Source organism: Chanodichthys erythropterus, chromosome 9, assembly GCF_024489055.1.
Source record: "Chanodichthys erythropterus isolate Z2021 chromosome 9, ASM2448905v1, whole genome shotgun sequence".
Classification (NCBI taxonomy): domain Eukaryota; kingdom Metazoa; phylum Chordata; class Actinopteri; order Cypriniformes; family Xenocyprididae; genus Chanodichthys; species Chanodichthys erythropterus.
The window spans coordinates 6,872,859-6,884,983 of NC_090229.1; the positions used below are offsets into that span (position 1 = coordinate 6,872,859).

The window sequence follows — 12,125 nt, forward strand, 5'->3', positions numbered from 1 at the left end:
AAAGTGTTTTTGACCTCGGATGCATGTAAACCTATTGTAGGAGACCTTTAAAACAAAATTAGGAATCTTTAAAATAACATAATAGGGGCACTTTAATTTCCCAGTTTTCTTAGCATGGGATGAAATGGCAAGAAGGACCAAGAGAACACAATTGTTGTTTTGTTTATGTTTTGAATGTTAAAAAGGCTGCAAAAGTTCCCTGTCTCCGTTCTAACCTTCAGGATTGGCAGCGTCCTTCCTGCGGGCAGAGCTGGACGACATCAGGCCGCTGCTGGGCTGGTGCTCAGGGGACTTGTTGGATTTGGTGGACATCATGAGCTGCTGGCGAGCCAAACCGGGGGTGGCTGGAGTACTGCTGTGCTCCAGAGCTTTATTAAACTGAACTGATGAGGGAAGAGAATGCAGTGAGATGACCATGCCAGATGATATTTGAGAACATTGCACACAGTCTGTGGCAAGTTTGCTTACTGTTTCACTAACAGAATTTCAATAATTCTTTATATTACTCTACTGTTCAAAAGTTTGGGGTTGGTAAGATAAATGTTTTTGATTATGTCTCTTCTGCTCACCAAGGCTGCATTTATTTGATCAAAAATTCAGTAAACAGTAATATTGTAAAATATTATTAAAATTTAAAATAGCTGTTTTCAATTTGAATATATTTTAAAATTTTCAGCATCATTACTCCAGCCTTCAGTGTCACATGATCCTTCAGAGATCATTCTAATATGCTGATCAATAAGGATTTTTTTTATTATTATCAATGTTGAAAACAGCTGCTTCTTATTTTTGTGGAAATTGTGACACTTTTTTTCAGGACTGTTTAATGAACAGACTTTTCAATTTATTTGAAATAGAAATCTTTTGTAATATATTTTATAAATGTCTTTACTGTCACTTTCGATAAATTTAATGCATCCTTGCTGAATAAAAGCATTAATATTAATAATAACAATATAATTAAAAATATTACTATACCCAGTTCTTTTGAACAGTAGAGTACAGGTGCTGGTCATATAATTAGAATATCGTGAAAAAGTTCATTTTTTTATTGTAAATTATTTTTAAAAATGAAACTTTCATATATTCTAGATTCCCTACATGTAAAGTAAAACATTTCAAAAGTTTTTTTTTTTTTTTTTTTTAATTTTGATGATTAGAGCGTACAGCTCATGAAAGTCCAAAATCCAGTATCTCAAAATATTAGAATATTTCCTAAGATCAATCAAAAAATGGATTTTCAAAACAGAAAAGTTCAAGTTCTTTAAAGTATGTTAATTTGTGCACTCAATACTTGGTCGGCAGCACATATTACAGCAAATGACTTGCTCCTAGCACAAATTACGGCATTGTTGAAGTGTGGCATGGAAATGATCAGCCTGTGGCACTGCTGAGGCACTATTGAGCCTTCAGATCATCTGTATATTGTTGGATCTACTGTTTCTCATCTTTCTCTTGAAAATATCCCATACATTCATGGATCAGGCATGTTGGCTGGCCAATAAAACACAGTAATATCATGGTCAACAAACCACTTGGAAGTGGTTTTTGCACTGTGGGCAGGTGCTAAAGTCCTGCTGGAAAAGGAAATCAGCATCTCCATAAAGCTTGTCAGCAGATGGAAGCACAAAGTGCTCCAAAATCTCCTGGAAGATGGCTGCATTGACTTTGCACTTGATAAAACACAGTGGACCAACACCAGCAGACGTCACGGCCCCACAAATCATTACTAACTTCAGAAACTTCCCACTAGACTTCAAGCAGCTTGGATTCTGTGCCTCTCCAGTCTTCCTTCAGACTCTGGGACCATGATTTCAACATGAAATGCAAAATTTACTTTTATCTGAAAAGAGGACTTTCGACCACTGTTCACTGTCCAGTTATTTTTTTTCCTTAGCCCAGATAAGATGCTTCTGATGTTGTTTCTGTTTCAGAAGTGGCTTGGTAGTCCTTTTCCTGAAGATGTCTGAGTGTGGTAACTCTTGATGCGCTGACTCCGGCTTCATTTGACTCATTGTGAAGCTCTCCCAAGTGTCTGAATTGGCTTTACTTGACAGTATTCTCAAGCTTGTGGTCATCCCTGTTGCTTGTGCACCTTTGCCTACCCAATTTCTTCCTTCTAGTCAACTTTGCATTTAATATGCTTTGATACATCACTCTGTAAACAGCCACCACATTGAGTAATGACCATCTGTGACTTACTCTCTTTGTGGAGGGTGTCAATGATTGTCTCCTGGACCATTGCCAAGTCAGCAGTCTTCCCCATTAGTGTGGTTTCAAAGAACAAGAGATACCCAGAATTTATACTGTAGGGATGGTCATTTAATGAAACTCAAATGTAAATATTCTAATATTTTGAGATACTGGATTTTGGACTTTCATTAGCTATATGCTCTAAATCAACAAATTAAAAAAAATAAACTTTTGAAATGTTTTACTTTACATGTAAGGAATCTAGTATAAATGAAAGTTCCATTTTTAAAAATAATTTACAATAAAAAAATGAACTTTTTCACGATATTCTAATTATATGACCAGCACCTGTATATTGCAATAATTGTAGTTATAATTATAGTCTGTTTTATTATTCTCTCTCTTATCATAATTTAAGCAAAGACTTTTGAACTCTATAAGCAATATGTGTAAAATATGTAATTTTAAATCATTTCAAACCTATATGACTTTCTTTCTTCTGAGGTACACAAAAGGAGATTTGTATGATTTTTTCATTATTGGCAAAATGAAAACAAGCAAGCAGTTTCCAAATTTAACAAGAGGGAAGATGAGTAAATGTTTGGAATGGCGTCACACCCTCTCTGAGCTCCAGGCGTGTTTTCTGCAGTGCTTCTTCAAGCTCTGAGCAGCGGGCACGTTCTTTCTCCAGCGCGGACTTCAGGTCGCTGTACTGCAGGGGAACAGGGGTCACGGCGGGCACAGCGGGCACCTGCGTCTGCCCCTGAGCTGCCAGCGCAGCTAGCAGATCCTCTCGACGGCGGCCACCAAAAAGCCCCTGCACCCAAAACATGAGACGAAGTGAATCGCCCAGGCTCATGTGCCCAGCTACAGGAGTTCAATACGCTAGGACTCTATCCTGCTATTCGATCCCTATATATCCAGTCAAATTAGGTGTCCCTTTCTACAACTCACATATTTAGGGCGGCTGGATATATGGATATATATATATTATATATATGAGATTTCTGATTGGCTGACGCGTTGCACAGTTAGTATGCGGTTATTTGCATATGTAGCTCCAGGGACACCTAATGCGCAGCTCAGCAAGCAGTTAGTCAGATTAGTTAATGAAGTGAATTTACAGCGGATGACTCTGACCTTTTTCTTCTTAGAGGGGTGCTCTACCTTGGCCTGCAGGAAGTCTATGAGCTTGGTTTGCTGGGTGATGGTCCCCTCCATCTTGACCTTCTCGTGAGAGTACGCCGCCTGCAGGGGGAGCCACACTGCTCTTAGAACACACCTTTGGGTATGTTTGGAAAGGAACACTAGCATTCTGCCTATTCGGCATACATAACTGTAAAATAAGGTATATAATTTTGCATTATTTAATCTATTTTTGTATAAAAGTTTCCTAACTATAAAATAAAAGTAATTGTAAATAAAAAATGAATTGTATAATAAAAATATTATAACAATACATTTTATTAATAATAATACAATTAATTATAATAATTAAATTACTACTATTATTATACATTTTGTCACAGTTTAGATCAGTTTCACACTTTAAAAAATAAAAGTTCCATAAGGTGGTTTTGGCAGTGATGCCATAGAAGAGCCACCTTTCACTAAACAGTTTTAGTGTGAAGTACATTTTAATAATCTAAAGCAGTGGTTCTCAACTGGTTTGGCCATGTGACCCCACATTTTCCCAGGGTCAATAATCCGTGATCCGAAGTATTTATTTCTCAGAAATGGCTGACACACACACACACACAAGTACTTAAAAGGGTCATGAAGGGGTCAACGCCTACTTCATCACTGCAACGTTAGCCCCGCCCACTGGCGATCAAAGAATGCTCCCTTTACAATCGTTAGAGCTGTCAATCAAACAGCATGTGCTTGAGCTGTCAATCAAACAGTGCAAGTTTATCAGTAACTGAGTTGTGGACTTGCACCAAAACTCCCGTTTTATTCAACGAATCTCTTAGTTACATAGAGTTTGCACTGTTAGTTATAATGAAAGCATTCGTTAGTGTGCAGAAATTGAGTTGCAACGATGAGATCACTGCTTTCATGCGTTCAACAACATGTCTATGATCGGCTGTTTATCACTGCAACCTTTCATGCCATGATCTAAATGTAATGCTTAAATGTAAAGCCGTTTTAATACAATTAATTTTTTGACATGAACTTTCATTAATAAGCCTTTATCTGACCGAGTTCTGCTGTGCTCTAAATCACTCACAAATCTTACGATAATTCAATAATCTCCATTCAGTTTTCACAAAATATTAGTTGTTTTCATGCCTTTTGCACAACATTGCACCATTTCATGCTTTTCATCTTCAGAAAGATCTTTCTTCCTCCCCATATTGCATGAGAACTGTGACTTGCTTAATAATGTGGCACAACCTCTAAGTAGGGTTTCCATTGACCTGGCAAATTATTTAGTCTGAGATTGATACCAGTGATCTAAAAAGACATGGATAAATAAACAAACAAACATTTTCTTAGAAAAACTCAAATCTAGATGTTTATTCTACTGAAATCTTACTGATAATGTCACTTGCATAATAATTTGGAACGCAGTGTAAATGACCTTTTGTGGAATGGAAATTTTCCATGAGTATTAAAGGTTCTTCATGGAACCATGGATGCCAATAAAGAGCCTTTATTTTTAACATTACATGTATGTGTGCACCTGTATGTTTTCCAGCTGGTACTCCAGGTCTGTTCGCTCGGTCTTCAGAAGGTCGGTCTGGTCCAGCGCGTCCTGAAGTCCTTGTGTCAGTCTGAAGATGTGGCTCTTCTGCATGTCCAGCTGCTGCTGCAGTTTTGCTTGCTGAGAAAAAAAGTTACAAATGACACACACTGGTTATGCTAAGGATGCACAATTGCACAGCTCTCAATACTTGATCATTTCAGCTCAAATCAATATTTCATCTTCATTTATGCGTGTTTTGAGTGCTAGTAAACTGAAGCACCTCGTCCATGAGCCTCTGTTTGAGCTCTCGTTCTGTCTCCAGCTTCTGCTGCAGGCTGCGCGCATTCATCTCCAGCATGGCGTGTTTTTTCTCCAGATCGCTCAGCTGATGAACACAGAGTAAGTATGCATGTATGTAGTCATTTAGCAGATGCTTTTATCCACAGTGACACACACTTACAGTGTCAGAAAGACCTTCAGCCTTGAGTTTCTGGTCTTTCAGGGCCTGTTGCAGTACCAAGATTTCAGCTTTATGTTCTTTCACTGCCAGTTCAACTGCCTGACGAGACTCAGAATTGCGCTGCTCTGCACGGAGTCTGGAGAACGAGGGAGAAGGAGTTATCAAAAAGTAAAGTGTTCGAGCAGTACTGTACGTCTCTTACTTCAGTGTTTCTATTTCTATACTTAACGTTCATTATGTAACTCTTATATAACGATGGGCACTTCTGGCCCTGTGGACACTTAGAAAATACACTTTTAACACACTAACTAGATTGTGTACACTGCCCAATAGTTATATAAATATGTCACAGCAGAATTCTGTCATTTTCTGAACCAACAATTACATCTCAAAGGATTTATTGTGTTTAATAACAACCTGCAATTCAACACTTTACAATAAGGTCTCATTTGTTAACAATAGTATTAACTAACTACTTTTGTTAAAGTATTTATTCATCTTTGTTAATGCTAGTTAATACAAATACTGTCATTCATTGTTCATGTTAGTTCACAGTGCATTAACTAATGCTAACAAATGCAACTTTTGATTTTAATAATGTATTTGTAAATGTTTAATAAATGCTTATCTAAAGTAGTTAACTAATGAAACCTAATTGTAAAGTGTTACCAATACCAACAGCTAGCATTTTATGTATCCTAAAAACATACAGTGAAAAAATTTAAATATTTGCATTAAATATATGCATTTATTGATTGATTGATTTTTGCATTAATAAATGCAGAACTAAAAATGAAGGTATCATACAAAAGAAAAGTTTAGTTAAGTTATGGCATTAATTATAACTATCTGTTAACATTATTCACAATTTAATATTCATATAAAATTATGTATAAAATTTAATATATCTTTGTATGCAGTTTTTATAAATAACAACTTAACTGTTCAGTAAAAATAACTGATTTTATATAATAATTTATTAAATAATATATAGTAAATATTTATATATGTAATAAAAAAGATATAAGTATATATTTTTATATATTTTATATTAGTTTTATACTAATTCAAATCAAATCATTTAATTTTTTCTAGACTAAAGAGAACAGAGATCTACTCTTTTTTTAATTTTGCGCTTTCTAGCCAGACTTAAAACTTGTGTCGGCTGCATGAGCACCATGGTGTAGCACGTGCCATGCATTAACTGCTAGGCCACGGCTCTGACATTGTCCAGTTAATGTCCAGTTCTCCCAGTGTAAACGTGTGTGTTTCCATACCTGTTCTGCTTCTCGTTGTCCAGTTGTCTCTGTATGTCTCTGGTTCTGCGCTCGGCCTGATTCTTCTCCTCGTCCAGGGCAGATCTCCAGTTCTCCCACTGTCTCTCCTTCTCCAGCAGCTCATCATTTAGTGTCTCCAACTCCAGCACCTGCTCCTCCAGCATTGTACATGTCGTCTTCAGCGTCTCAATGTTCTACACACACACACACACACACACACACACACACACACACACACACACACACACACATGCACGCACATTGGGTTTCCATGTTTTATGGGAACTTTCCACAGACACAATGATTTTTATACTGTACAAATTGTATATTTTATCCCCTAACCTTAAACACAACCCTCACAGAAAACGTTTGTAAGCATTTTTACATTCTCAGAAAAACATAATTTAATATGATTTATAAGCTATTTTCCTCATTGGGACCCAAAAAATGTCCCCACAAGGTCAAACATTTTTTATCCTTGTGGGAACCACACACACACACATACACACACACACACACACATTCATCATTTCTATACTATCAAACTATTACTCAGACAGTAATCATTTAATTTTCCATGATTTTTAAGATTTTATTCATTTCAAAGTCTTTTTTCCAAGCCTGGAAATTACGATTTTAAAGTTACCAGATATTTCCAGGTTTCTAAGACACTTATAATGTCACTCAAATAGCAGTCATTTAATTTTCCATGGCTTTTGCAGTTGCTCATAATTAGTGGATGATTTTTTCTATCATGAATTTGTAGTTCACAGCAGCATTACTGTGTTCATCAATGCGCCGAATAATATCCAATACATCCATAGAAATGTGTTTTGCATTTGACGTACAGTAAGTGGATTAAAATAAGTAGCCAATAAGACACATACTGTATGTGAGTAGATGTATGTATGTACAACCATATAGGTCGTTTGTCACTTTTGTCGCGTTTGTCACCCTGAAATACGACCCATAGGAGCGTTTACTAAAATTGCACCCCTTTCGACAACAAGACACTTTCATTTTAATGCGTTGTCCACTTTTATCTGCGTCATATTTCAGGTTTCGCGTAGCTCAATTGGCAAAGCATTGCAATAACAATAGGCAATCATGTGATCATGCGATCGAGGGTTCGATCCCAGGGAACGCATGTGCTCATAAAGTGTGTATGCACTATAAATCACTAAGGTTAGGTTTAGGGATGGGAGTGGGTATAATAGTTAATAAAAATATTAGTTTTGCTAAATGGAAACAGGAGAAATGGTGTAAAAAGTTCACACATTGCTTTTAAATGAACATGCATTTTGATTGGTAATGACAGTCATAAGTCATGTCATGACGACAGACGTAACACGACACTGTCATTATTTTTACGCCCGCTAGAGCGCGCATGACTTTAAAACGTAAATATAGGTCGTAATGTGCTTGAAAAAGTTTTTTGGAGGACAGTCTGGTGAAGAATGGTGGTAAAAATAACCTCACTTCTTAGTGAATAATCAGGATAATAAAAATTGCTTTTAAATTGAAGTGGAGAGTTTTGCTCATGTCATGTAAACATCTTACTGTGATTACGTCGGTTATAGGTTACATTATTGGTGCAGATGTAAACATAGTGTCTAGCAGATAAAATGTCTATTAGTAGAAGAGTATAACATTTTTTGTATTATTTAAATTAATTGAATTTTCATTATAGAAGTTTCGATTATTTTTATAAAGATTTTATTAATTTCCAAGACTTTTCCAAGCCTGGAAATTACCATTTTAAAATGACCAGATATTTCCGGATTTCTATGATGACAAGAACTTTGATAAAACGAAACAGATCGGCGATAACTTATTCAATACATCTGCTACAAACCAACAAGACAGGATCTAAGGAACTACAGGATATGATGCCGAAATTATGCTGATAGATGTGGAAAGGAAGCTGCAGATTTTCCTTTTTGACTTTCATTAGCAGATCCGGAATTCAGAGTCCCTGCCAATCGGAATTGATTCTCGGAGAGCCGGCGGGGGGCTCGAGGGTGTCTTGCATCCGGCAGATGTGCTTGGAAGTGCATCTCAGTGGCAGGACTGGATATTACCACATTTCAGAAAGGCAAGGACCGAAAGAGAAAGAGAGAGTCTCCAAATATAGCCTGCGTGCTTTTGCCCCTGTGAAGTCCAACGCTGGCAGGGCAGAGGGGAGCAGCGAGTGAATATGACACATCTCTGCCTCCTACCAGCGTCTATGATTACCATCCGCTACTGTTATACAACAGCGAGGACTGCACACCTACACACGTCCCACGCGCATACATCACCGTACACGCACACACACACCTCTCATCTCGCTGAGCCATCAACACCCAAAACAATAGAACCTGCGAGCATCATTTTCCAGTTTATTAAACAGCTTTGTTTTGGCACTGAGGGGGAAAGCTGTGATTTGCTGCTTGTTTGTTGTGTCATCACTTTTCAAGCCATAAAACGATCATGTTATGACGAATTATGAAAACGTACTCTTCTATATCACAAACTTTAACAATCTTTATTTCCCAGGAAAAAGTGCTTTTCCTGAAACTAAACTGTAAATATGGACTGCAAATAAACTGAACAACTTTTTGGACATCAGTTCGGGGGAAAAATAAGAACATGATCACATATACTACCATTTAAAATTTGGTGAAATATTATTATTGTCTATTTGAATTTATTTTAAAATGTAATTTATTCCTGTGATCAAAGCTGAATTTTCAGCATCATTACTCCAGTCTTCAGTGTCACATGATCCTTCAGAAATCATTCTAATATGATGATTTGCTGCTTAAGAAACATATCTGATTATTATCAGTGTTGAAAAGTTTATTGTTTATTGTATAATCAATGTAATACATCTTTGAAGAATAAAAGTATTAATTTATTTTTAAAAATTCTTACTGACCCCAAACTTTTCAATGTTAGTATACGTTTGCATGCTTATTCAGTGATCAGAAAAATTGGCTTGGTGAAGAAAATTAATATTACTAAATACCAGAATAACTAAAATAAAAGTTTCAATAAGAAAGTTTCAGGACGTTTTAGAGTTGCAGTATGTTTAATAGAACAATGAACTTTTAGCTCTTTAATGTGTTCAATTCTTACATTACACCCCTTTGTGTCACTTTCAAGATGATAATGACAGCTAAACATCCTCTTTGAGTGAGCAGCATCAGTTTAAACGCTGCTCATCACCTGCAGTGGGCTCTTAAATTCAGCCCACGTCTCTTTCCCGCTGCGTCTACAGGTGTCTGTGACTCACGCAGCTGCTGATGGGAGTTGTGTGTTGTTGTTGTGTTCACTCTACCTGTTTCTGGTTGTTGAGGTGCATCTCTCGGTCGGCCACCTCCCGGCGCAAGCGCTCCACATCCTGCTTGAGCTGCAGCCTCTCCTCGTTCTCGTCCGTCGCCTCGTCCAGTTGTTTGGACAGGTAGAAGTTCTGTCGGTTGAGGTCTGCATTTTCCTGCGTGAGCTGCGTCAACTGCTCCTCCAGGTCCGTGATTACCTGATGCAGGTGCAAAAAAAAAAAAAAAAACAGTGATGTAATTGCATCACTAATTGGAAAGTAAAACATTTTTTGAAAGAGACGAGTACTTTTATTGTGCAAAGATGCATTAAATTGATTAAAAGCAACAGTAAAGACATTTATAATGCTACAAAAGATTTATATTTTAAATAATTGAATGCTTGAACTTTTCAACACTGATAATAATCAGAAATGTTTCTCAAGTACCAAATCAGCATATTTGAATGATTTCTGAAGAATCATGTGACACTAAAGACTGGAGTAATGATGCTGAAAATTCAGCTTTAAATACATTTTACATTAATTACATTTTAAAATATATTCAAATAGAAAAATTCTGATAATATTTCACAATATTACTGATTTTACTGTATTTTGATCAAATAAATGCAACCTTGCAAATAAACAATAAAACAATAAAAAAAAAAAAAAAAAAAAAAAAAAAATCGCACAAACTTGGTACAGAATGATGGCCATAAACTATGTAGTTTTCATAGAGCATGGTATTTACATGCTAAGCTGCAAAGCGGTCCAGATCAAATCTTGCTAAAAGAACAGCATGATCAAGTTGCCATGATGCCATTCCCCATTTTTCTTCCTAATGTCTTCCTGACGCTTTTAACGGTCCTGTCCTAAAAAACTCCTGCAGTGTAACAGGCATGTATTTAATCCCGTTGAGTGTCAGGGATGTTCTTAAAGACTTTAACATCACTCCAAGCATGATGCAGAGTGACTCTGAACTTTATCAGAAACCCTTCTTCGACTTGAAACATTTTTATAACTGTTTTCTCGTTTCACTTCAAACATTTCTAATGCTTCAGAACGCTTCCATCTGACAAACAGAAGAGATGCAGGTTTGCATGAAATTGCAGTGCTGGTCAAGTGTGTTGACGCACGCCAAGAAGAGCAGCAGTGCCAAGCACTCCTCTGGTGCGGAGGAGGTTTCTGCGCTCGTTATTATTGTCATTACTGTTAAAGGCACAGTGCCACGCTCACACACACTGACCCACTTTAACGAGTGACCAAAAAACACACTTTTTACCACATTCTAGTTTATTTAGCCTGCGTTTAGGTTGTTTTCATCTTTTACCTAAATCCAAAAATGCATCTGTCTTTCTTCTTCTGATTGGCTTTTGGTACGATGCTGGTTGCTATATAAATATATATATATATATATATATATATATATATATATATTGTTCACATAGAAATCTGATAGACAAGTAATACGATAATATGGGGAAAGATGCCTCCCTTAAGCAGGGCTATTATAATTAACTAAAACTATTAAAACCATTTTTTTATTAATTAAAATAAAATAATATAAAATAAATAAAATAAAAAAATAAAAATAAATAAAAATAAATAATAATAAAAATAAAATAAAATAAAATATAATATAAAATTAAATTAAATAAAACCATTAGTTGAAAAACTTAAACTAAATGAAAATGCTGCACTGTCAATAACCTTAAATAAGTTTAAATTGAAGCACTAAAATATTAACTAGAGATAATAAAATAAATACATTTATAAATTAATGTATTATTAATTTTAAAATTTATAGAAATAAATTAAATTAAATAGCAATATTTAAAAAAACTAATATAATGACAAAAGCACATAATGAAATCATTAAAAATAGAGCTAAAATGAACATGAAAACAAAAAATATATAAATAAAAGCTAATTAAAACATAATAAAACTAAAATAAAAACTCTTAAGAACAATGTTCATTTACTTTATAAAAGTTTAACACATTGTAAAAAAGATTAAAAACAAATATTATTGCAGCGTTTTACAAGAAAATATTATTTCAGTCTTTCAAAATGTCTAACCGACTAACCGTTTCTATGTAATTAATTACGAAATTTACTAGCAATTTTTGACTGAAAATTAAATGATTATGCATCAGCCAATGTGTTATTAAGGGAAATAAAAAGAAACATTTGCTCATTTAGTAA

At 35.5% G+C, this 12,125-nt stretch overlaps 1 protein-coding gene across 1 annotated transcript in view; it reads right to left on the reverse strand.

Moving 5' to 3' along the window:
• LOC137026231 (citron Rho-interacting kinase) overlaps positions 1 to 12,125 on the reverse strand; it is a 50,351-nt gene that overhangs the window by 10,849 nt on the left and 27,377 nt on the right. Inside the window, exons 14-21 of the mRNA XM_067393497.1 lie at positions 9,942 to 10,139; positions 6,620 to 6,813; positions 5,343 to 5,478; positions 5,163 to 5,267; positions 4,880 to 5,020; positions 3,334 to 3,441; positions 2,812 to 3,010; positions 216 to 383 (exon numbers count right to left, since the gene is read on the reverse strand). Of these exons, the coding sequence (XP_067249598.1) occupies positions 216 to 383; positions 2,812 to 3,010; positions 3,334 to 3,441; positions 4,880 to 5,020; positions 5,163 to 5,267; positions 5,343 to 5,478; positions 6,620 to 6,813; positions 9,942 to 10,139 (1,249 nt within the window). The remainder of the gene's footprint in view (positions 1 to 215; positions 384 to 2,811; positions 3,011 to 3,333; positions 3,442 to 4,879; positions 5,021 to 5,162; positions 5,268 to 5,342; positions 5,479 to 6,619; positions 6,814 to 9,941; positions 10,140 to 12,125) is intronic.